This window comes from Gigantopelta aegis, chromosome 12 (genome assembly GCF_016097555.1).
Source record: "Gigantopelta aegis isolate Gae_Host chromosome 12, Gae_host_genome, whole genome shotgun sequence".
NCBI lineage: Eukaryota > Metazoa > Mollusca > Gastropoda > Neomphalida > Peltospiridae > Gigantopelta > Gigantopelta aegis.
In genome coordinates, this window is record NC_054710.1 from 36696906 (window position 1) to 36724183 (window position 27278).

Consider the following 27278-nt stretch of genomic DNA (forward strand, 5'->3'; position numbering starts at 1 on the left):
AAGGGATAGATCCTAGTTTTTAAACACTAAGGCGTAATTTTCACCTAGACTAGTTTCAACCCATAAAAATGGACACTTAAGTTTGGTTAATTTACAAACCTGTAACAAATTTGGATACAACAGAGTGAAACAAGAGTCTGTGACGTTGAAATACCCTTAAAAGTAGACTAAACCCACGACTCCATAATCATTACTTCTCAGACGCACATGTGTTTTTAAAAATATGAAAAATGCATTTTGTGGTATTAGAAACACCAAGATGACCAGAAACACTTTGGTTGAATGGAAATTGATAACCTAAACAATAAAATATAAGGAATGTTTGATTTCAGTGATCATAAACACTCTAATAGTGGAAAATATGCCTAAGTGTTTAAAAACTAGGGACTGTCCGTTTAAAGACAGGTTTCCCGCACCCTATCCAATGGCCCAGTTATTTCTTCTTTGTGGGGCTAGGATCTAAAACGTTTGTCTCAGATGCTTGAACCACTTTGGGGTTTTCAACACATGCCATCCAATTCTCCAACAGCTGATATATCAAAGACCACGGTATGTGACATCCTGTCTGTGGGAAAATGCATATAAAAGATCTCTGGTTACTACTGGAAAAATATAGTCCTCTGAAGACTGTTTCAGAATGAATGAATGAATGAATGTTTAACGACACCCCAGCACGAAAAATACATCGGCTATTGGGTGTCAAACTATGGAAATGCAAACAAATAAAGTGATGATCAACATCAATATAATAATTCAAGGTTTAAACAAAAACAGTGTAAAGAACTGTGCAAAAATACAAATATAAATACAAATATCACAGAATTTTACGGACACCGAATCTTACTCTAAACTTCAATTTGTGCTGTATTGGCCATTCTCAAAGAGAATGTTACACCCCTGCACCACGGTGAGGTTACAGCATGCGCAGGGGTTTCAGAATGATCAGTATTTGAAATCCAACAGGTTTTCTTTTTAATTATCTGTATGGTCCTTTCCAGCCAGTGCACCACGACTGGTACATCAAAGGCCATGGTATGTGCTATCCTGTCTATAGGATGGTGCATATAAAAGATCCCTTGCTGCTAATCAAAAAGAGTAGCCCATGAAGTGGCGACAGAAGTTTTCCTCTCTCATTATCTGTGTGGTCCTTAGCCATACGTCTGACACCAAATAACCGTAAATGAAATGTGTTGAGTGTGTCGTTAAATAAAACATTTCCTTCTGTATGGTTTGTATAAGCTGAGTGTCATTAAATAAAACACTTATTGTTTTTTCTTTCTTAAATATATACATATATAGAGGTTATTACCAGAGTGTTTTTCGGTATCGTCAATATCATATATTAGGAATAAAAATTGTATTATGTGAGCCTCTGGCGAGGGTAATAATCTCTTTATCATATAAGCTCAAGCTTAATACAATGTGTTTTTGTAAACTGTACACGCAACTTTAATTCCAGTCCGCCATTACTAGATATTCAAATGACGTAAGAATATGTCGCGGTGTATTTTTGAAATGACGTCAAACTCGAATGACGTCATTTTGGATGTCCTTACATCAAAATAAAGTTATGCCTAACGTTTTTTGTTTTCTGAACGCTGGACAGCTTTCAGTGTCAAATTGCCATTGAAATGTTTTTATTTGATGATTATGAATGCATACGTTAATCCTGGAGTGTCACCCAAGTACGTTTGCTTAAATGTCAATAAACCTAGTGCCGAGACCTCGACTTATTTACATCTAATTTACAAAGTTATAAAATTCTTAAAGTATGTGATCTGAAAAATATCACATACTTTGATTGCACTGAAAATGTAAGATATTATATGATAAATATATATATACAGTGAAAGTGGACCCTCTGTAAACCAGAATTCCCTCAGAAACTGGACTTTTTCACTGTCCCTTTTTACATACCAGGACAGAAGAGAACCTCTTTGAACTGTATACCCATGAAACCAGACATTTTACTTTGAACCATGTTTTTCTGGTTTAGTGATGTTTCAATGTATTAGTGACAAACGTCAAGTTTTAACTTTGTGTTGTTGGGTTTTTTTAGGGGTTTTGGGGTTGGTTTTTTGGGGTTTTTTTTAAGTAGATGGTTTTAGACAAAGGCTTTTGGTTTTAATCTCTTTAAAAAAAAACTCTTCTACTCTTGTTTTTCAGACCATGTAACTGGCACCCCAACCAAAGGCCGAAAGTCTCGAGTGGATCGCCCTGAGCGACAGGAATCATTCGTCCGCGGCGACAAGACGCGCCAGGCTCTACACCGCCGGACCCCGTCCGCCCCCAACACCCCTCGCAACGAACGTAGCTCCAGTGCGACTCGCCAGAAAAACTCGACCCCCCACAAAACTTTCTCCCAGCCAGCGTTGGAGAGCCGCGACCCGCAGCACCACTACAATGGCGACGAGAGTTTCTCCTCGGAGGAAGCAATGGACGACGAAGTGACATTCAGACCGCGTGGAGATCCAGCCACGCTCGTCCAAGTGGAACAGCAAGGGGGCATGGTCACGTACATCCCACGGTCAGATAACCGGGAACCTGGGGGAGTGAGGCGGCAAGGCAAATCGTCAAGCCGATCTGCGGAGGAGCTGACGGCTCACAAACGCGGAGCCAAGTCTTCACCACAGAGCAGGAAGAAGGCAAAAGGCTGCGGAGGAGAGAAAAGTGTCGGGTTCGCTAAGCATAATGATGAAGTAGATTCGCAAAATGGTGGTGCGTCGTCGAAAAGAGTTCAAATAGATGATGCACCGGTTAATAAGCCAATCGAAACACAGTATTTTTACTCTCGTCATCATGACTACGCAGAGATTTTGTCGGACGGCGAGAGTGGCGACAAAGTGAAAGAGAAGTCAGGTTCGAAGGAAACATTGATTAACAGTGATTCTCAGTCGAAGGATTCGTCGTTTGTTTGTTCTCCGACCAGCATGACGTCACTCATAGACCACATAGACCAGCAGTTTTCCGGGAGAGTCCATTTTCATCTGGAGTCTCCGGATAGGTCACCAGAAAACCGACGGGGGGCAAGCTCTGAAGAGAATCAGGTACATACAAACACTCGTGACGGACAGCTGGTTTCCGAAATAAAAACCGAAAACATTTCTACGCGACCGACGGATTTCCAAGAAGTCGGATCTCTTCAGTTTAAACAGGTGAGTGCCCCAGAGCAGAGTCCTCACCTTCCCTCCAGTATCGAAGTCTTGGAGAGCAACATCAAAAAAATCCAGCACAAGCCGCCACCTCACATGAGCAAGTGTCTTAGTGTTCCATTGGACATTGCTAAGTCTCTAGAAAACGTCACATCGGACAGTAACTTCGACCTCATGTCGTCCGTGACGATAAGCGAACTCTCACAGTCGGTCGACAGCTTTAATCTCAGTCTGTGCGGTGATTCCCCCATGGGGGATGCAAGACGTAGGAGGAGTGCATCCCTCGATAGTCTGACGGACTCCCCCATGACGAGAACGCTGCGTGAAATAAATCTTCAGATCGACACCGCGTTTAAGAGAGACGTCGATCGTGCTCTCGAACTGGAGGACAAGGGATACAACAGACATGCCAGCTCTGATAACATGATGCCTCTACACATTGATGAGGAAACCATAACACCAACCAACCCTCCGGAAATCGACTTTCCGGAATACGCAAGAATCGACAAGAGAAAAAACACTAGCACTGCTGTGAACAAGAGGCACAGTGGTCTGTTCATCGAACTCAGTCCAGATAAAAAGATCTCGCCCACGAAAGAGTTTGATATTATTTCCGGAAATATCCGGTCTCCTCAGAGAAAAGTGGAATTTCCTCGAGAAGACAGTTTCCCGAATATTGTGCCAAATAAGATGAATGGGAATTCTCCCGTTGATAGCGCAGAGAAGTCCAGTTACATCGACAGACCCTCGGAGATACGAATTGTCGAGACTCCCGCACCGCAGGTGATCCGGGCTCCATTACATGTGCAACAGCAGCAGTCGGTCGAGCAGGCCTCGATCACCAATGTCGCCAACATCTGTGCACAGCAAGACTCGTCATCTTCATCGTCGTCATCATCGTCCGATTCTGAATCGGACAGCTCCACAGCATCAGACAGCATCACCAGCAGTGTCGAGTTCATCAGCCACCAGCCGTCTCCACGGTCGCCCCGCACCCAGCTTCAGTCAGATCATTCGAGTCCATCTGCAGTGTCCAGACGCTTAGGTTCGTACAGTGCTGGGTGTGATTCGGACGCCATCGATGACCTTCAGTGGCGACAGAGTCCGGTGTTCGCCGACGTCAGCCAGTTCGTGTATGGCGGCCGGAAGTCAAAGACAAGTCCCGTGGATTCCGGAGGACAGCGGTCCAGTCCCAGTGTTCATTTCGGTAGCGCGAGTTCCACGGATAGCAGTCCCAGACCGAGTCCTAGGGCCAGTCCCAGACAACTTCTCGGTGGGGTGGACCAGTTTGGAGGATCGGCACACCACCACCCGGATCACTCATGTACAGGACACCTGGCCGTTCCTGGCAACTGTTCTCCACCACACGCGGACTGGACACCCATCCCAGCACCACGGAAACATCTAGCACAGTCTGACGCAACTCACGTGTCTAACACTCATGACCCAGGGTCGAAGTTCATGTCCTCCTCTACTCATGACCAAAGGTCAAAGTTCATGTCCTCATCCTACGATCAGGGGTCAAAGTTCGCGTCCTCGACCCACGATCAGGGGTCAAAGTTCATGACCTCATTTCCATGTTTTTCAAACGGACAGTTTCATTCATCACCTTCACTTCCGGAAGTTCACGTCGACCACAATACCATGACGATAGAAAAGCCGACGATAAAACGATCAACCACAGAATCGGGTCTCGCCGACCGGATACCAAGCACCACTGATCAAAGACGGGAGGAATATTACTCATCACAAACATTCCCACGGAAAGACGCGGATAGGAAACACGTACACACCCATCCAGATGTGTTGTGGCTGGATTCGAAATCTGTTGAACCCATGGATGTGTCTCCGACCACGTATGGTGGAGGCAGCGGTAGTCCTCTGCCGCTGACAGGTCAAAGGTCAGATCAGTGTCAGTCGAACGATTATAACCTGCCTGGTTTTCGTAGTCACATCAGTGACTTGTTGGAACCGGAAACGTCAAACACTTCGACATCGTTCACAATATCCGCCCCATCGAGGGCCGTTGATCCAAGTTACACAATGGAGGTGGAGACCTGTGTCGAAGTCACAGCCAACTATTCATCTCCCAGTCCCAGCCACTCGTGTTTGACAATCGTGAACAGTGGTAGGGAGGAAGTTCCTGTGTCGCAACATTCTTCAGGATATAATCCGATACCTGCAAGAGCTAATCAGTCGGGAATGATTCCTCCTCAGAACACGTCGGTCAGTGCCGACGTTTGTCTTCAAGCTGCTTCTAGATCGGACTGTGGTCTCTCACCATCTTCCTTGTTCATAGAACCCACCTCACCTCAAACACCAACCGACGGCAGAGTAGTTTCACCTAACACGAAAGACTATTCAGCCGATCTGGCTCCTCCAACAAGGGAGGTAATGGAAATGAAGAGGCCCACTCTAAAAAGGGGAGAGAAATCTCCTTCGTTGCCGAGACAGATGGGGCAGGACGATATCTCGAGAACTGTGATCATTAAAGAGATAACGTCGCAGCGAGGCGATGCCAAGCTGGTGATAGAGTGCAAACCAAATCTGAAGAAAAATATTCAGACGGTGCATTCGCGCAAAGTGCCGCACCCACCACGACAGATAGCAGAAGCTGTGGACGATGTTTCCGATTCGGTGACTCCAGACATGTCCAGCACTGGACCGTCAGACGTCGACCCCTCGGGGATCTCTAGTCAGGATGAAGATGTGTTCTCCGACACTAGTGATGCATTCACTCGATTCAGCGTGAGGTCGCGACGCTCACCCTCGGGAGACAAACCTCATTTGTTGAAATGCGTGTCTAAAAGAGAAAGCACAGCGTCTAAGTGCGAGATGAGTCGTTTCGATGACATGATTGGAAGTAGGTCATCGCTGGACGAATCCGTGTTACAGCTGGCGTCGGAGCGACACGATATCTTCGGAGCCAGCGACAGCGACGGTGGGGACTTCAACTACAACACGGGCTCGCTCCGAGTGAAACGCTCACAGAAGATGCAGTCACTCGTGGACCTGTTCGAAAAAGTATCTGACCAGAACTTGGCGGAGAGTGGTTGTCAGGGCGACGACAAACGACTGTCGATGTCGCTGCCAACGTCGTCAAGCACGCAGCAAGCAGAGCGTGACCAGGACACAGATGACGAAGCGTTCTTCCCTCCACCTCGCGTGTCGAGTATCTCGCTGACCCGGAGGTCACGGTCACGCGAGAGGGTCAGAAAGGCAGGTTCCGACAAGGAAAACCACATTACCTCACGAAGTCCCACGCCAAACAGACGGCAGTTATCTTCGTCAGATCGCTACGCCGGTGGACAGCAGAAATCATCTTCTTCACCCGCGACAAAAGACTATCATGGCAAAGGAAGTGCGAAGTACACGTCGTTCAGTAAGCCGCCCCGTTACCGCAGCGGGTCGCGAGGTCGCACGCACAGTGAGTCTTCGACTTCAGAATCGGAGAGCTCGCAACATTTAGATGGTTCCTTTCACGGCCGGTATGGCGATCCCGGTGGTGCGAACACCGGAGGAAACGACAACAGTGTGTTGAGAGATGTTAATTCGAGTTGGGGAGACAAGAAATCGCTCGTAGTTCAGCGCGAAGGCGTTGAACGGACGCCCGACCGATCCGGTGTGCAGAGGCGAGGGAGCATAAAAGAACTGATGGACTTTTTCGAGAGTCGTCAAGGAGAAGAATCCAGCTCGACGTCTGGGTCGACATCAACCCCGTCGACGACTCCTACTCCTACACAGCCGCGACGAAGCAGAATACAGAGTGGTTCACCGGTCCGGGGGGATGAGTTGTCCCTGGCAACCAGAGACATGGCCACCACCAGTTCTCTACGACTGAGTCTGGAAATCCCCAGCAGTGCTGCAGTAGATGCTAACAGGAAGTCTCAGCCACTGAGGCTGGGACCGAAACCTTTCTATGGTGCAAAACACTGACATTATCAAGACTAATAGTACTGACATTATCAAGACTAATAGGACTGACATTATCAAGACTACTGAAAACTTTAAGCACAGACATTATCAAGACAGCAAGAAAACTTAAAGGACTAACATTATCAAGACTAATACAAAAATATAAAGCATAAACGTTAACAAGACTTAAGCACTGACATTATTTAGACTAATAGAAAGCTTAAAGCACTGACATTATCTAAGTTAACACAAAACTTTAAGCACTGACATTATTAAGGCTAATAGAAAACTTAAAGCACTGACATTATCTAAGTTAACACAAAACTTTAAGCACTGACATTATAAAGACTAATAGAAAGCTTAAAGCACTGACATTATCTAAGTTAACACAAAACTTTAAGCACTGACATTATTAAGGCTAATAGAAAACTTAAAAGCACTGACATTATCAAGACGAATAGAAAACTTAAAGCACTGACATTATCAAGACTAATAGAAAAGTTAAACACTGACATTATCAAGACTAATAGAAAAGTTAAACACTGACATTATCAAAACTAATAAAAAAAACTTAAAAGCACTGACATTATCAAGACTAATAGAAAACTTAAAACACTGACATTATCAAGACTAATAGAAAAGTTAAATACTGACATTATCAAAACTAATAAAAAAAACTTAAAAGCACTGACATTATCAAGACGAATAGAAAACTTAAAGCACGGACATTATCAAGACTAATAGAAAAGTTAAACACTGACATTATCAAGACTAATAGAAAAGTTAAATACTGACATTATCAAAACTAATAAAAAAAACTTAAAAGCACTGACATTATCAAGACGAATAGAAAACTTAAAGCACGGACATTATCAAGACTAATAGAAAAGTTAAACACTGACATTATCAAAACTAATAGATAACTTAAAAGCACTGACATTATCAAGACTAATAGAAAACTTAAAAGCACTGATATTATCAAGACTAATAGAAAACGTAAAACACTGACATTATCAAGACTAATAGAAAACTTAAAAGCACTGACATTATCAAGACTAATAGAAAACTTAAAACACTGACATTATCAAGACTAATAGAAAACTTAAAGCACTGACATTATCAAGACTAGTAGAAAAGTTAAACACTGACATTATCAAAACTAATAGAAAACTTAAAGCACTGACATTATCAAGACTAGTAGAAAACGTAAAACATTGACATTAGCACGACTAATAAAAAACTTGAATCACTGACATTACGAAGACAGATTATACTGTAGTTGAAAATTCACATTTTTTATGATTAAATGCATGTACAAATATTAGCAATTTTAATCATTTGAGCTCAAATCAAATTTTAGAATTAAAAAAAAAAATTAACTTATTTTTATGAGTTTGCCACAACCAGATTTTAAAATTAGATTATGATTTAATTTATTAACCTGTTGAACATACCTCTTAAAGTTTGTGTATTTTAAAATGTCAGGTATAAATCTTGGGGATTGGCAATAAATGTTGATGGTTTTTTTACAAGAAGAACATTGTTTGGAGAAGGTGGTGAGGGTAAAAGTCATGTTCGGATTGTGTTTATGCAAAAAAACTAAAATCTGTATTTTTAAGTTGTAATGTCTGTTTTAATATATATGCAAACTAATTTTTATGTAAATAGCAACCATCTTCGACATTCAGTCTGAAATAGTGTATTTGCATAACTGAGTATGATGTTTGATTTCCCAACCAAAAAAAGGTTTATGGTGTAGTTTGGCTCAAAGCATTAGATGGATAATTATATGATACTGTGGTGGAAGACACAAGTTCTAGCTGGGCTATGTGTTTTATGTGTATGTTGTATGGGGGTGGGGGTGGAGGGTATGAAACCGAAACCAAACATTGTTCGGATTGTGAAGAAAACATTGACAGTTACGGACGATCCCTTATGAATACATAGCTTAGCGTATTACTGTTGTAATTATAAATATCTTCAACTTCATTTGGGTGCACTGATGAAGTTTCATCTCCTGAAATGCTAATGATCAAGTGTGTGTGTGTGCAATATTTAAGTGAACTGTCAAAATGTTGAACAAAAACTGGATGTTCATTAATGTTAATGAGGTTTCATAAAACTTACACGAAAGTGCTACTTACATAACAACCAAGTGAATGTAGGTAATGTCCAAATGTCCAACTTGCTATGAAAAGTTATAATGCGGTCACACAATTGCAATTTAGGTAATGGCCAAGTATGTTGGTGTTTGGTCATCATCTGAATTGTTTGTGAGACAGAAATGTTGATATTTTCACTTAGAGAATTTTGTTAAGAGGTTTTTTTAAACAAATCAAAAATGTCTTGACACAAGTGAAATATCTTCAGAAATAAACTAACTAGCCATTTCAAGCAGTTATGAACAAATGTATTTTATTGTGGATGTTGGACAGTACCTGGGGCGTAGCCAGAGAGAAAAAAATGCCGAGGCAAACCCAGACCTGTAAAATAAATATCAGTGTCATGGGAAAAATAAAATAAATCTGGGGAAATTCTAGATGAGGCAAGCGCCTCGTTTGCCTCATGTTGGTGGCTACGCCATTGAGTACTATAGCTTTTTATTATTGAGTTTGTTCGCAAGACTTTGAAACAGAATATTGTCGTTTGTTCTGTGGGCATGTAGTAAGTTATTCGCTTGTGTTTGGACCTCGTTTTTTATGTGCTATTTTAACATACATTTTTAACCTATTGAATCATTTTTTTTTAATACGTATACATAATTATATATCATCATAATCACCTCCCCGTTCATGTTTTGTACAAAAATACTTTTGAATATTAGATTTGTGCATTCTATTTATATGACTAGTTTTAAGGAGAACCTTTCATCGTACAACCTGTGTACATAGTTGGAATGTGAGTTATCTCCCCTTGATACCAGGATTTTGAACATACTGCACTGGTATATTATTCAAATGTTAATAACTTTTATTTTGTATACAATTTTGTTGCCTGCATTTGAAGCATTTTATTACTCTTGTCATAATATCAAATGAAGATAAATGTGCTTGTAATAAGACTTATTTAAGTGTATATATTGGTAAAAAGCATGTTTATCAACCGCTGTGTTTGGTGTCGTCACTGTTGATTGTGCTAAATATGTGTAAGTATGGATTAAGCTGATATATATATAAGCTTGGATTAAATCTGAACAACAAAACTGTAACATGTATTCAAGGCCCTATCTCTGCACAATACAGAGTCGAATGGGTATTTGGCAAAATAGTGGTTGATTCCATGAATCTCTATCTAGTGCCTCGTCTGTAGGAGGACAGCCACTCCCAAGGAGATTCTAAACTGAAAGTTTTATTGTTCTTGTATCTCCAAAGAGGACTGCCACTCCCAGACTAGTTTACTAAAATAAAACTGACACAGGACAGAGCTCATTGAAACATAGCTCAGTCCTAGATACAGCTGTGGTGACAAGCACTTGTGGATCACTGTTGTAACAGTGATGCTATCAGGTGTTCACTGAAGGTGAGCGTCTCCTGCCTCACCAGTGACAACCATCATGAGTACTAGCTGCCACCACAGATGTTGTTTAGGGCTTCTTCTTTTTTCTCTAAAACAAAATGCCTTGCCAGATAAAATTAATTACGATATAATGGAATAATAATTTTCCTGTATTTCAGCAACATTGTTCTTTTAGTGTTTAATACATTTGTGATTAATACATTTGTAGTAGTTTAAAACAAAAATCAACTTCTTGCTATTAATAATCTATGTATATTTACAAACAGAATTGCTCCTTAATGGATACAAAAGGATATTTTCCTATACTTTTTAGAAATATTATTCCTTGATGCTGATAATCCTGCAATTTCACTAAAATTAATCCATTAGTATTAATATTTCTTCTGTATTTGCTCTTTTCGTCCAGTTATAAACAGTGATATTTCATATTAAGTGGGTCATGATATTTATTTTCTGCATAATGCAATAAAATCATCTCTTGCTTTAGTAATTCTTACAGTATTGCTGCAGTATTAAACAAGATTTCTTTTTACAAATATATAATTATGCCAGTGAAGGATATAGCAGTGATGTTTGAAAAAGTTTAAAGTCATTTCACATATTTGTAATTTCCATTTTAACTTTCGAAACATTAAATAGTGATACTGTCTTGACGCTGGGTTTTTGTAATATATATACATGTGTATATATAAAATTTAATTTGTTATGAATCATTTTGAAATATTAGTAAAGCCACAAGTATTGTTTTCTTGTTGGTTTTTGTTTTTATATTTTAAAAACAAAACATTTGTTTAAAAAATATAAAATGGCATTAAAATTGTTTCCCACTGCTGGTTACAAATATTAGGATTTAAAAGAAGAAAAAATATTTCATAAATATATCTCTTATTTTAATATTTTGGAATCTGAATGTTATTTTTGTGTTACAATCTAAGATATAAAATAGAGAACAAATCTTAAATAGAACAAAGTTAAATGAATTAGTATTTTCCTGTTGTATAAAATTCTTTTTAAAAATAGTCAACTTTAGTTGAGTATTCATAAAACTTGTCACCAGTCATGTGAACAATGGTGTCCTTCGGTCACTAGACACAATAATATATCTAAAAGAATTTAATATTTATTAAGTTATTAAGTCATTAAAAGAAAGTGTCTTAGCTATGTGACATACAGTAGAATCTCATTGGGTCGAACTCAGAAAAGTTGAATACACCACAATAATCGAACAAAAAATGAATTCCCAAATTTTTCATTCGGTAAACCCTTATATTAAGAACTGATAGGTCGAACACATCCTGGGTCGACTGTAAGCCTTCGCTCGAACTAAATTATCAATCCTGTCGGTGCTATTAGCTATATTTCCTTCAAACTGGTGATCCATCAAATATCAAATAGAAAACCACCCAACAGCACTAACAATTGCAAAGTTGGTTATTACCTTAGTATTAATTATTTAGACGGAACGAACTATAGATGGGTCGAACACTTTCTCGAGCACCGACAGGGTTCGAGTCAACGGGATTCAGCTGTATTTGTATACAACTTGGCACACTCACCTATCTAGTCCGGGGATATTAAAGGTTTCTTCTCGATGTTGCAAGTGCCGTATTTTGCCATTTAAAACATACTTGTGATAAATAATTACAAGTGAACTGATCGCTCATATAATCTTTGTATAATTAACTAAATAAATTGTAATGTTTTGCCTCTGAGCGTCAACAGTGTGTCTATATGGCGATGCAATTTATATTCAAACTGATGTCATATATTAATCATAAAAACATTGGAAAGATTTCCGCCCGCAACTCCCCTTTGGGGTATTGGTTTAGCAATATCAAGTGGACATTGCATTAAAATCTACAAACCACATAGTGCTAGGGTCTGGATTCGAACTCCAGACAATCAGGACTGTAGTCAAGCACTGTAACCACTCGGCCACTCAGTGGATCAACAAGTGAGACTGCATTTTAATGCTCATAAATCTCATAGGGTGTATTTTGACGGAATAAACCAAGCATCTACGGAATAAAATGAACCATTAGTCCCATAATGCCTCATTGTGTCTTGTGTGCTATATGTATATTTCTCCTAAAGCATCAACAAAAGCACCTTTGTGGAGGAAATTTTACACAGAATAGTCAAAATGGCAAATTTTTCAAAGGTAAAACGTAGTGATACTGGATTACGAAATATAAACATTAATTTATGTTGCTTTTATGGAACAAAATGTTTAAAAAGGTATTGTATATAACTAACCCTAACCCTAACCCTAAACTTATACTAATTCTTACAAATATTGTTAGGGGGGTGCGGGCAGAAATTATACCAAAACGTTAATTCAAGATCTAATCTTTACATTGATAAAAGAAAATTAAAGAAAAGGAAGGAATGTGTTTTGTCATTATGCAACTTTGAGTATGTCTCTTTAACAGTATTATATGTTGTATTATATTTTGGATTTCACATCTAGTCGAATCTTTTTGTCTGTAGTTTACAGAATTTTTTTTAGATAGTGTTGACCATTCTTAAACCTTTGATTTCAGAGCTGAATGCTTTTTTGCGATTTGTTTAATTTAATTTTAGACTTTAATAATCATGTTTGCAAATGATAAGATTGTTTGAAATTGAAATCGGCATTTTCCTACTGGTTCTAGCCAGTGTACAATCACTGGTATATCAAAGGCTGTGGCATGTGCTATCCTGTCTGAGCGATGGTGCATATAAACAATCCCTTACTACTAATGGAGCAAAATGTAGCAGATATTTTCTCCAATTACCATTTTCGACATCCAATAGCTAATGATTAATAAATTAATGTGCTCTAGTGGTATATTAAACAAAATAAACTATAACTTCATCGGTTTTCTACTGGTTTGAATTTATTTATATTATTTTAAAATTCACAATCAAACATTGTTAGTACACCATCATGATCGAAGCAGATCTCTTTTGATATTTATACTATGCAACATAAAGATGATTAAAATAAAGATGATTGGCGTAAATTAAAATAATATTTCTTTTTAGGCCACAATTAATGTTTTCCAACACTAAGAGAGAAACTGAGAAAAATCATTTGACTTGAGAAAATAGTTTTTTCAACAATTACCAGGTTATTGTTTTGGTCACACATTTTTGGTACAAAGGTTTATAATGGGCAGTATTTCTCGGAGATGAAACCACGAGACAGTTGTCACGTCAAGGTCTCATTTATATAAATGGCAGATAGTCGATTCATTGTAATTGGCTGGTTATGTATTTTACAAAATCTAAATGACAAAATGGTAATTATCGTCTAGATCATATCTCTCTACAAGGTGGAGACAAAGTGATGTTTTAACAATATAACTGTTCCTGTGAATCACTGGCAGTGTTTTTATCAGGAGGACTGCCATTTTTAGGATGACACATCTGATTTTGAAACTACTATCAGGACTGCCATTCTTTGGGATGACAAATCTGATTTTGAAACTTCACTATCAGGAAGACTGCCATTCTTTGGGATGACACATCTGATTCTGAAACTTCACTATCAGGAAGACTGCCATTCTTTGGGATGACACATCTGATTCTGAAACTTCACTATTAGAAGGACTGCCATTTTTAGGATGACACGTCTGATTTTGAAACTTCACTATCAGGAGGACTGCCATTCTTTGGGATGACGCATCTGATTTTTGAAACTTCACTTTCAGGAAGACTGCCATTCTTTGGGATGATGCAACTTATTTTTAAAACTTCACTTCTCCTGTATTTATAATGGTACCCAATACTCGTCATGGTAACTGGGGTTTCACTGAATAATGTTTTTCTTCTAACAATATGCATGCATTTTACAAGCAACTACTTGTGTCCAAAGGTCTGCAATTTTACATATATATCTCCACTCAACTTGAACATGTTTATATGTAGTTTTAATTATTTAAGAAATAAAAATACGCCATTAACTTTGTCTGGTTGCTATGGAGATTGTTGTTATGTCAGCCAGAGAAGCAGTGTGCGTGCTGTGAATGTAGCATTGTAGAAGTGTCTATGATGATGTATGTGTAATAAATACAACTAAAATCAACTCTGTGTTGTTCTTCGTTCATCTGGGATGAGACGTAGCCCAGTGTATAGTGCTTGCATGATGCGTGGTCGGTCTGGGATCAATTCCCATTAATAGACCCATTGGGCTATTTCCTCGTTCCAGCCAGTACACCACTGGTATATCAATGGTCGTGGTATGTGCTACCCTGTCTCTGCATATATCATTCCCTTGCTGCTAAAGGAAAAATGTAGCGGGTTTCCTCTCTAAGACTATATATCAACATTACCAAATGTTTGACATCCAATAGCCGATGATTAATATATTAATGTGCTCTAGTGGTGTCATTAAAGAAAACAAACTTTAAATTTCTTTGTTAAACTGGGGTGGGACGTAGCCCAGTGGTAAAGTGCTCGCCTGATGTGCAGTCGGTCTTGGACTGATCGCTGTCGGTGGGCCCATTGGGGTATTTCTCGTTCCAACCTGTGCACCATGACTGGTATATCAAAGGCCGTGGTATGTGCTGTGTTGTGATGTCTGTTGTATGGTGCATATAAAGATACTTTGCTACCAATGGAAAAATGTGGCAGGTTTCCTCTATAAGACAATATGTCAAAAAGCCCAAATGTTTGACATCCAATAGCCGATGATTAATAAATCAGTGTACTGCAGTGGTGTCATTAAACAAAAACACTTTTTTTAAACTGAAGGCCAGTCCACAATCGATGGTAGGGATGCATCATAATTACTTGGTTAATTAACCAAATTGTTTTCCAAATATTTAATAAGTCTACTGGTTTAAATATTTTATTTCTAAATTCAAACCTCGTCCATTCGAGGTTCAAACATGCCCAGCCTCGGACTTCACTCTGTAGCGACACTGCCTCACACCCACCTGCTCCCTGTGACAATTGGTCCAAGTGGGGTGTAGGCCAGTGGTAGAGAGTTCACCTGAGGTCATGGATCAACGAATGAATGAATTAATGTTTACATCGGCTACTGAATGTTGAACTATGGTAAATGTGGTCATGGATGTATGCAACCATCGGTTATGGCCCGGGAAGTAGATAAACCTGTATAAATGGTCCTAAAATGAATTCTACATCACGGGACTTGTTGATGTGTACTAATTAGGATTTATTTACTTCCCGGTACTTGTTAACTGCCCTTTTACCTGGTTGACGGTGTGCGCAGTCAAAAGGTAACAACGAACTAATTCTGTACCACAGTGTAGTTATTAGCACTAAGAATTCATGCCACTGGTTATGTTGTAGGTATTACAAATAAATAAAATAAAATAAATTTTAAAATGATACACAATAATATCGGCTCCAACCTAAGTTTTAACGGCTGGTGTAAATATGTCTGTCCGTCCGTCGTCTGTCTATCTGTATCTATGTCTGTCTGTCTGTCTGTCTTAATTTTTATATGTTAATACAACAAACTATCCAATTTAAAAGCAGCATAACATTTTTATTCAAACTTCAGTAACACATGGTTTCCATAATTCAGCTCCACGATTCATTTTGAACGCAAAACATTTTCTGTTGATTCTCGCAGCTTTCAGTTGAAATGCAAACGTTTTCCGATGTGATCAGTGTACTCCATGCCTGTGATGTTGTGGCTGATCAACTCGTCTTTCGGAGACCGGATTCTGGCATCGATAGTGCAGTATTTTCATTTTCATGCTGGAGCTCGCCAGTGACCATCTAACTGATGTAGGTTAACTTCTACTGTAGACTGCTCACGTTTCAATAGACCTACCACCTCATATATGTTCGGATGACTCTTCTGGGTGATGTGATTTATTTTATGGTGCCATCCGTTGGCTGTCATTGCCATTTCTGGACTTCATGGTCCTTCTATCCAGGTGTTCATGACGTAGTCCATCAGTAATGTTACCTTTTCATCCTGGGAACTGTCAGCAATTGTGTCAGCCCAAACGTCCCAAACTTTGTCCAGCGGAACCATCGGAAGGGCTGAAGCACGCCTTACCACCTTTTGTACATCATCGTTTTCAATATATTCTGATGCTAGTCCTACTTTTTGCGCGTACGACGTAATTGAAAATTAAAAACAAAATAAAACAAAACTGAGGAGAAAAAGAAGAAATAACAATAATAATAATTTTAAGAAAAGAAAACACAAACGAGCGCGTGCTCAATTGCTACCCCGAACAGTAATGCTGGACTATAACGCTTCTCACGGCTCAACACTGCAATGCAGAACATGTAAACCAATTAGTTCCTTCTACTTCCCGGGATATTCATAATTCGGCAAACCGGTACTACACAAAATAGGATTTTCTATGTCCCGGGCCGACACCCAACCATCGGGGATATTGCAGACCTGTATACAGGATATTGTTATTGGTTTGTTTGGGTGGGGTTTTTTTGGGGGGGGGGGGGGGGTGCATATTTTTAAGCTATCTTAGTGCCAAGATATAGTAAAACCATCGTAAGCTATGACATCACTATGGCTTGTGCTGTAGTGACGTCGTAGCCTACAATTGTTATACCATTTCGTAGCACTAAAGTGCTCTCCTGATGCACAGTCGATCTGGGATCGATCCCCGTCGGTGGGGCCATTGGGCTATTTTTTTTTCCAACCAGTGCATCACGACTGGTATATCAAAGGCCGTGGTATGTGCTATCCTATCTGTGGGATGGTGCACATAAAAGATCCCTTGCTGCTAATCAAAAAAGAGTAGCCCATGAAGTGGCAATGGTGGGTTTCCTCTCTCAATATCTGTGCGGTCCTTAACCATATGTCTGACACAATATAACCATAAATAAAATGTGTTGAGTGCGTCGTTAAATAAAACATTTCTTTCTTCTTCTTCTTGTTCTCTATTCCTTTCACTGAATTTCTCAATCGGTTTTAATAAGCCTTATGACGGTTTTAATAAGCCTTATGACAGTTTTAATAAGCCGTATGACGGTTTTAATAAGCCGTATGACGGTTTTAATAAGCCTTACGACGGTTTTAATAAGCCTTATGACGGTTTTAATAAGCCGTATGACGGTTTTAATAAGCCGTATGACAGTTTTAATAAGCCGTATGACGGTTTTAATAAGCCGTATGACGGTTTTGACAGTTTTAATAAGCCGTATGACAGTTTTAATAAGCCATATGACGGTTTTAATAAGCCTTATGACGGTTTTAATAAGCCTTATGACAGTTTTAATAAGCCTTATGACAGTTTTAATAAGCCTTATGACAGTTTTAATAAGCCGTATGACAGTTTTAATAAGCCGTATGACAGTTTTAATAAGCCTTATGACAATTTGTGGCTATAATTTAAAATGTGTCAAGTGTCATCAAACAATGTTCTCTGTACCCTCACTGAAGTGTCAATCGGTTTAATAAGATTGAAACATCTGAACCGTTTCATTTAAAAAATAACTGAACACTTTATTTTCATAATCACTTTATCTTGAATGAAGCATTTAAATGTTTGTCAATTTTAAAGATTCAATGCACCAACATTCTTGTTAATTTTAAAGATTAAATGCACCAACATTCTTGTTAATTTTAAAGATTAAATGCACCAACATTCTTGTTAATTTTCATGCAGCAAAAATTAAGTTGTATTTCAATGTGATTAGTGGAGTAATCTGATGTATCCTTATGTTCCTGTAATAAAACTGCAGTTAGTTTAAACAATATATATTTCCGCAAATCAAAACTAGCAGTTTGGGACTTCCCAACAGGCTAATGCCTATATTAAGGCTTCTCCCTACATTTGACACTGTCAACTTAGTGTCATAGGCAGCAATCAATTTCAGTTGTGTTAATTTCAATGGATAGTTTGGCTTTGAAGTCAAGGTCATCACCATGGAGCAGACAACTGGATATTTTAAATCTACCACAAAAGTTGTGAAAATCAGAACATTCCTTTTGCTTTTTTCTTGTCCGCCATAAGCCGTCGGTTATGATTTCCTCGAAAACTTTTATTTTTCTCCTTGAACTGTCGATTCCTCAAGACTGTATCTTCTTGACCTTGACCTTTAGGTTTGCCCTTGACATCGTATTTGGGAGGCGCGGTTTGCTGGTGACCTCCGCGACCTCGACCCAGTTTTGACTGACGTCTTTGTTCTGCAGCTTCCCTCAGTTTGGCAGGATCAGAAACAAACTGTTCACGTGACTTCCCTTCATCGGAGTCCTGACAAAATAACAACAGTAATAATAATAATTAGGTCAGAAATTACAGGGTTTCTAGAATTTTTTTATAAAATCCACTTGCCATGGGATCAGTGATTTACTTTTTTTATTTTATTTACTAGCCATGATTAAAAATTCACTAGCCCTACTTCACTATTTTACTAAATAATAGTAATAATCAGATATGTCCCCTAAAGAGGGAGATAGAGCTTAAAAACACAAACATTGGGGGGTGGAGTGGGGCAGGCTATTCATATTTACAAAATAGACTTAACTGCACCAGTTGACTTTTGTTTTTCACTAAACGTCGGGCATGGCAATATTAGTTACTTACTAGCCCAACATTGAATATCACTAGCCATGGGAGTGGGGCTACCATAATCTAGAAGCCCTGGAAATTAAGAAATATTTCCACTGGCCAAGGAGACCAAGTGCCTAAAATGGTGGTAGTCGCCATGAAAAATCAGGCATCAGTAAATTAACAAGCATTCTGCGAGTAATGCTAAATCAATACATGTCCCCATCTGGGCCCAACAAAGTTTCGTATTTCTTAACTTCAAGGGTCCTAGTCAACAATGAGGGGCGAGACATAGCCCAGTGATAAAGCACTCGCTTGATGAGCGGTCGACCGGCCTCGGTGGCGTCGTGGCAGGCCATCGGTCTACAGGCTGGTAGGTACTGGGTTCGGATCCCAGTCGAGGCATGGGATTTTTAATCCAGATACCGACTCCAAACCCTGAGTGAGTGCTCCGCAAGGCTCAATGGGTAGGTGTAAACCACTTGCACCGACCAGTGATCCATAACTGGTTCAACAAAGGCCATGGTTTGTGCTATCCTGCCTGTGGGAAGCGCAAATAAAAGATCCCTTGCTGCCTGTCGTAAAAGAGTAGCCTATGTGGCAACAGTGGGTTTCCTCTAAAACCAGTGTCAGAATGACCATATGTTTGACGTCCAATAGCTGATGATAAGATAAAAAATCAATGTGCTCTAGCGGCGTCGTTAAATAAAACAAACTTTACTTTGATGAGCGGTCGGTTTGGGATCGATCCCCATCGGTGGGCCCATTGGGCTATTTCTCGCTCCAGCCAGTGCACCACGACTGGTACATCAAAGGCCGTGGTATGTACTATCCTGTCTATGGGATGTTGCATATAAAAGATCCCTTGCTGCTAATCGAAAAGAATAGTCCATGAAGTGGTGACAGCGGGTTTCCTCCCTCAATATCTGTGTGGTCCTTAACCATATGTCTGACACTATATAACCGTAAATAAAATGTGTTGAGTGTGTCGTTAAATAAAACACTTCCTTCTTTCCTAGTCAAAAATGGGTAAATCGCAATGAAAGTCAAACTTGATCTGTAACAGATCATGATGATGCTATACACAAAATGTTAACTCTGTGTCTTGAGGCATTGTAGAAACAAATGTCAGGAAAACTATGTGTGTAAAGGACGGACGAACAGACAGACAGACAGACGGACGGAGACGAAAGCTAGGTTCCCCTCTGGTTGGACAGTAGGGGACTAAAACCTAGTGCAAAACAGTTATGGGTTATGCAAAAAACCTACAGCTAACTCATTTTAACTTGCATATAGAGAATAATACATTAGTGGCCGTTAGATACCATTTATCTCACAGCGAGTTGTTTTAAAATGTATCTAATGAGCGAAAGTGAGTGTATACGTTTTTAAACAAAGAGTTTTTCAACTAAAAGTTATTTACAGCTGTTGCACTTGTAGCCAACTTGCACGTCACAGACACATGAATGTCAGGTTATCTATACGTCACAGACTAATTGATTTCCATCATGTAGTTTTTTATTGGATGTATGGTATTGGTGACCTGGTCATCACCTAGGAGCAGCCAGTCATATGTCTTGAAATTGTTAACACACACACATGTGTTAACAACCATGTGTAACCAAAAATAACACATGGTGTTCTCACCAACGGGTGTGTTAAGAAAATCCATTACAATCATGTTCTAAATTTTAGTGCATCAACAAAACATTTATTGCACAAAAACCAGACTTTGTTCAATCGCCAAAAACAATTTGTTTAGGAATGTCCAGAGGCTGGACTACCCAACCACCCCAGTCATGGGGCAATAGTTGGAACAGGAAAAAACAGATCATTGATGGAGGTCTATCCTGCAACCCATCACAACTAAGACGAATGCTCTACCACTGAGCTACATCCCTCCTGCTAGTTTTAAAAAGACTGGCTGAATAATACTTCACCTGAAACTACACATCCCGCGACCTAGTTTGAAAAGACAAGAGGAAGGGCAAGTAAGGATTACAGTGGCCCATGGTCTATAAAAACACTGATTGCTGAATACTTTACCTTAGACTACATTCTGCGACCTAGATTAAAAATAGAGGGGGATAGCCACAAGAGACAAGCACATGTCGCAGTTTTACAGACAAGGACTGGGATGTGGAGGTGGACAGAGGAAGAAATTGAAAGATTGGAGGAGCTGCCAGATCGGGAAGAATTGAGATGGAAGTCAAAGGAGAGAGGAATGAGGGCAGTGGGATAAAAAAAAAGATTACAGAGCTTAAGGGAGGTTACAGTGAGACCATGGTCTATAAAAATACTGAATATGTCACCTCAGACTAGAGGTTAAGGGAGGTTACAGTGAGACCATGGTCTATAAAAATACTGAATATGTCACCTCAGACTAGAGGTTAAGGGAGGTTACAGTGAGACCATGGTCTATAAAAATACTGAATATGTCACCTCAGACTAGAGGTTAAGGGAGGTTACAGTGAGACCATGGTCTATAAAAATACTGAATATGTCACCTCAGACTAGAGCTTAAGGGAGGTTACAGTGAGACCATGGTCTATAAAAATACTGAATATGTCACCTCAGACTAGAGGTTAAGGGAGGTTACAGTGAGACCATGGTCTATAAAAATACTGAATATGTCACCTCAGACTAGAGGTTAAGGGAGGTTACAGTGAGACCATGGTCTATAAAAATACTGAATACGTCACCTCAGACTAGAGGTTAAGGGAGGTTACAGTGAGACCATGGTCTATAAAAATACTGAATACGTCATCTCAGACTAGAGGTTAAGGGAGGTTATAGTGAGACCATGGTCTATAAAAATACTGAATACGTCACCTCAGACTAGAGGTTAAGGGAGGTTACAGTGAGCCCATAGTCTATAAAATGACTGACTGAATACATCACCTCACCCTATAAAATGATTACTGACTACTTCACTACAGACTAGGGAGGTTAAGGGAGGTTACATTGGGTCCATGGTCTATAAAAAAACTACTGAATACTTCACCTCACCCTAGAGGTTAGGAGAGATTATAGAGGGTTCATGGTCTATAAAACAACTGAATACTTCACCTCAGAATCAGATGCTAGTCGTACACGTCTTTCAGCTTTAGGCATCAGAACTCGCGGCATCGTGAACGGTCTGGAAATAAAACACAGCTTTATCCACTTGGGTTCAAAACAAACGATGACAAACAGATGTGACACAAGCCATACAAATTATATACATGGCACAGTTTAAACATTGGAGATGGAATATTTGCAAACTGTATAAAAATGACAATACTGACATTATCTTCCATGGAATATTAACAGATATTTATAGGATATTAAACAAGCTTCCATTTCGTATCTTGTTTATGTCCCAAGTGAAATAATTTTCAATTGTCACCAGCTTTAGTGAGTGACAAACAATTATTTCACGAGTGACATAGACATGATACGAAATGATAGCAAGTTTAATATCCTATTTATTACCCAGTAATCGATCTTAATTTATATCACTTATCTCGTTTCGCTGACGTTCCTGTAAGGTTGTGCGCCAATTGATGATGTCATCGTGTTTTGTCAAATGTGTTACGTCCCACTTGGCATTCTAGTGGGATGTCTCACTTTGATATGTACCAAGATATGTTTAACCATATGTGTAATAAATAGGTGTTAAGAGATAAAGAAGGTTGAACAATTTCGGGCACGGAATTATTGTCTATCACTATGGATGACTTCAAATGTGATCTTCCGGCCTTCAGGTGGATGAAGGAATACACAGAAAACATTTCATAAATCATGTCACCTTTGAGACACTTTTCTAAAATATGTAAGTCTGTGTTTTATTTTTTGGTAAACCAAAACAATTTGTTCCCAAAATTTAAACACCTAATTAGTGGTCGAGTCATAACAACTCACTTTCTACACGTTGGCTCATCATGACTCGCCTTGTACCAGTCCACTTATCATGACTCACATTCTACCGGTTCGCTCGTCATGACTCTCCTACTGGTTAGCTTAACACAACTCACCTTGTACTGGTCAGCTCATCATGACTCACCTTTTACTGATCATCTCATCACGACTCACCTTGTACTGGTCAGCTCATCATGACTCACCGTGTACTGGTCAGCTCATCATGACTCACCTTGTACTGATCAGCTTATCACGACTCACCTTCTACCAGTCGGCTTATCATGACTCACCTACTGGTTGGCTCATCACAACTCACCTTCTACTGGTCAGCTCATCAGCCGAGTCGGCGTCATCAGCACCAATGTTGTTTGTGTCGTACGTGTCATCGTACTCATCATCGTAGTCGTAGGCAGCCATTTTGTCGTACATGCTGGGGACGTCCTGTGACCCGTATGCTTCGTACGTCGCACGTAGGCCTTTTAGGTCATCCTTGTCATCAAGAGACACCTTCTCATTCCTGGAATATATAATTGCAAAAACCTTCAACTATATTAACATGACACTATCCTGAAAGATAAAATTACGACAAACATCAACTATATAAACATGATCCTACACAATCATCTAGGGACACCTCATTCCTGGAAGATATAATTACAAAAAAACATCAACTATATTAACATGACCCTATCCTGGAAGATATAATTATGAAAAATATCAACTATATTAACATGACCCTATCCTGGAAGATATAATTACAAAAAAACATCAACTATATTAACATGACTCTATCCTGGAAGATATAATTATGAAAAACATCAACTATATTAACATGACCCTATCCTGGAAGATATAATTATGAAAAACATCAACTATATTAACATGACCCTATCCTGGAAGATATAATTACAAAAAAACATCAACTATATTAACATGACCCTATCCTGGAAGATATAATTACGAAAAACATCAACTATATTAACATGACACTATCCTGGAAGATATAATTACGAAAAACATCAACTGTATTAACATGACACTATCCTGGAAGATTTAATTAGGAAAAACATCAACTGTATTAACATGACACTATCCTGGAAGATATAATTAGGAAAAACATCAACTATATTAACATGACACTATACAATTATATAGACACACCTTCTCATTCCTGAAAGATATAATTAGGAAAAACATCTACTATATTAACATGTTCCTACACAATCATCTAGGGACACCTTCTCATTCCTGGAAGACATAATTACAAAAAAACATCAACTATATTAACATGACCCTATCCTGGAAGATATAATTAGGAAAAACATCAACTATATTAACATGACCCTATCCTGGAAGATATAATTATGAAAAATATCAACTATATTAACATGACCCTATCCTGGAAGATATAATTACAAAAAAACATCAACTATATTAACATGACTCTATCCTGGAAGATATAATTATGAAAAACATCAACTATATTAACATGACCCTATCCTGGAAGATATAATTATGAAAAACATCAACTATATTAACATGACCCTATCCTGGAAGATATAATTACAAAAAAACATCAACTATATTAACATGACCCTATCCTGGAAGATATAATTACGAAAAACATCAACTATATTAACATGACACTATCCTGGAAGATATAATTACGAAAAACATCAACTGTATTAACATGACACTATCCTGGAAGATTTAATTAGGAAAAACATCAACTGTATTAACATGACACTATCCTGGAAGATATAATTAGGAAAAACATCAACTATATTAACATGACACTATACAATTATATAGACACACCTTCTCATTCCTGAAAGATATAATTAGGAAAAACATCTACTATATTAACATGTTCCTACACAATCATCTAGGGACACCTTCTCATTCCTGGAAGACATAATTACAAAAAAACATCAACTATATTAACATGACCCTATCCTGGAAGATATAATTAGGAAAAACATCAACTATATTAACATGACACTATCCTGGAAGATATAATTACGAAAAACATCAACTATATTAACATGTCACTATCCTGGAAGATATAATTATGAAAAGCATCAACTATATTAACATGTCACTATCCTGGAAGATATAATTACAAAAAACATCAACTATATTAACATGACCCTAACTTGAAAGATATAATTACGAAAAAAAATCATCTATATTAACATGACTCTATCCTGGAAGATATAATTACGAAAAACATCAACTATATTAACATGCCCCTATCCTGGAAGATATAATTACAAAAAACATCAACTATATTAACATTACCCTATCCTGAAAGATATAATTATGAAAAACACCAACTATATTAATATGCCCCTATCTTGAAAGATATAATTAGGTAAAAAATCAACTATAGTAACATGTCCCTATACAATCATCTAGGAACACCTTCTCATTCCTGGAAGATATAATTACAGAAAACAAACAATTACAATGTACTTTTATACAATCAAGGTTAAGTCAAGTGTATTTCTGGCCTTGTCTCCGAGTTCCGAATGGCTGGGGCTGGGTCTTGGACACCAGTCAAAAGAATATGACCCAAAACACACAGAAGCTGGGTCTAGGTCCAGAAAGTCTGGCCAGTCTGGCACTGTTAAAATGTAGCGCATGTTCTATGTCGTTTGACGACAGATCTGCCCAAAGTTCAGCCAGCTAACATTTCGCAAACTATTTGATTAGTTCCCGACATGACCATTTAGTTTATTATGAAGCACATAAACCAGTCTACTCAGTCTATAGTTCACGCTAGCACAGATGCAGAGCATTTTGTCACATTCTTTTTCGACTGGTACCATACTCACCAGACCCAAGCACAGACTCCATTCTGCTATGTTTTGGGTTCAAAGTGATTATAGATATTAATTTATTAGAAAAAAAAAGATATTCCATGGAATTAAATTGTGACATGAACCGATTCGATGTCACTGACAGTAACATCCATAGATGTTCATCTCATGCTTGTTACAGGACAATATATACCATAGCTTTTAATCAGGGGTGGGAATTGTTGAATTGTAAAAAAGAGGAAATCTAGAGGGGTCCCGGAAATTCTTGAAATCATAGGTTAAAATCTGTGCCATCCGACACATTTTGAAGGAAAGGACGATTATAATGCGAGGAAACGCAATGTTCCATGAGAGGAAAACAGGTGATCCGAGGAGAATTCCCACCCCTGTTGTGAACAACACTTAAAGCTAATCAAATGTTTTATAAATTCTAACAGAAATAATTTGTGGTGTAAAATTCATAATTCCGGTTACGACAAAAAAATAAAAAATCAAGAAACCTATAGGTTACAAGTAAAATAAATTTATAATTTCCATTATTTTGACTGTTAAAGTCATTCACAGACACACTAACACTTTATCATTCAAATAACTGATCAAAATTTACATGGTGCAGTACCATTCTCAACTTTATCTCCTGGTAATCTGAACAACCGTTCTCACAGTGTTTCAAAGCCTGTTTGTTTTTGAAACACTCGGAACTTTCTTTACCATTTTCCGATATGGATTTTGTTTATGTAACACACAGAACTTTATTTACTGTTTTCTGATATGGATTTTGTTTCTTTATATAACACTCAAAAATTTATTTACTGCTTTCTGATATGGATTTTGTTTGTTTATGTAACACACAGAACTTTATTTACTGTTTTCTGATATGGATTTTGTTTCTTTATATAACACTCAAAAATTTATTTACTGTTTTCTGATATGGATTTTGTTTCTTTATATAACACTCAAAAATTTATTTACTGTTTTCTGATAAGGATTTTGTTTGTTTTTGAAACACGTAGAACTTTATTTACCACTTTCTGATATGGAATTTGTTTGTTTATGTAACATTTGGAACTTTATTTACCATTTTCTGATATGGATTTTGTTTCTTTATGTAACACTCGGAACTTTATTTACCGTTTTCCGATATGGATTTTGGTCTTGTCCACATCATCTCTTCTGAAGATATCAAACTCATCATCATCATAGATATTTCGTCTCGAATCCAAGACGGACGGTGATGGTGTTTTACGAACTTCTCTGAAAGTAAGAATAATCTGATTGTTAATTTCCTTTCAAATGTGATTTTCAGGTTACAGTCAATTACAGTTCATTCCTGGTCTCACACTTCATCTACCAGGACAGTGGTTAATGGTTAATGGAAGAGAAGTCGGTGTAGTCGCAGGCACATGTGCAGGGGGAGGATTTCAGAGCTCAAGCAGATTTTCAATTTTTTCAATACATTTTCCTGGAAAAACTATGGCGGAAGG

General features: G+C 38.4%; 2 protein-coding genes across 12 annotated transcripts in view; one reads left to right on the forward strand and one right to left on the reverse strand.

The window, feature by feature from the left end:
* LOC121386278 (serine-rich adhesin for platelets-like) overlaps positions 1-14652 on the forward strand; it is a 174595-nt gene extending 159943 nt beyond the window's left edge. For all 9 annotated transcript variants that reach the window (XM_041517124.1, XM_041517131.1, XM_041517125.1 and 6 more), the window contains one exon: positions 2167-14652. In XM_041517124.1, the coding sequence (XP_041373058.1) occupies positions 2167-7088 (4922 nt within the window). In that variant the 3' untranslated portion in view covers positions 7089-14652. The remainder of the gene's footprint in view (positions 1-2166) is intronic.
* A 3375-nt stretch (positions 14653-18027) lies between these two features.
* LOC121386562 (activating signal cointegrator 1 complex subunit 2-like) overlaps positions 18028-27278 on the reverse strand; it is a 28836-nt gene continuing 19585 nt past the window's right edge. For all 3 annotated transcript variants that reach the window (XM_041517506.1, XM_041517507.1, XM_041517508.1), the window contains 4 exons: positions 26926-27048; positions 23289-23489; positions 22142-22211; positions 18028-18775 (listed from right to left, as the gene is read on the reverse strand). In XM_041517506.1, coding sequence (XP_041373440.1) covers positions 18497-18775; positions 22142-22211; positions 23289-23489; positions 26926-27048 — 673 coding nt within the window. In that variant the 3' untranslated portion in view covers positions 18028-18496. The remainder of the gene's footprint in view (positions 18776-22141; positions 22212-23288; positions 23490-26925; positions 27049-27278) is intronic.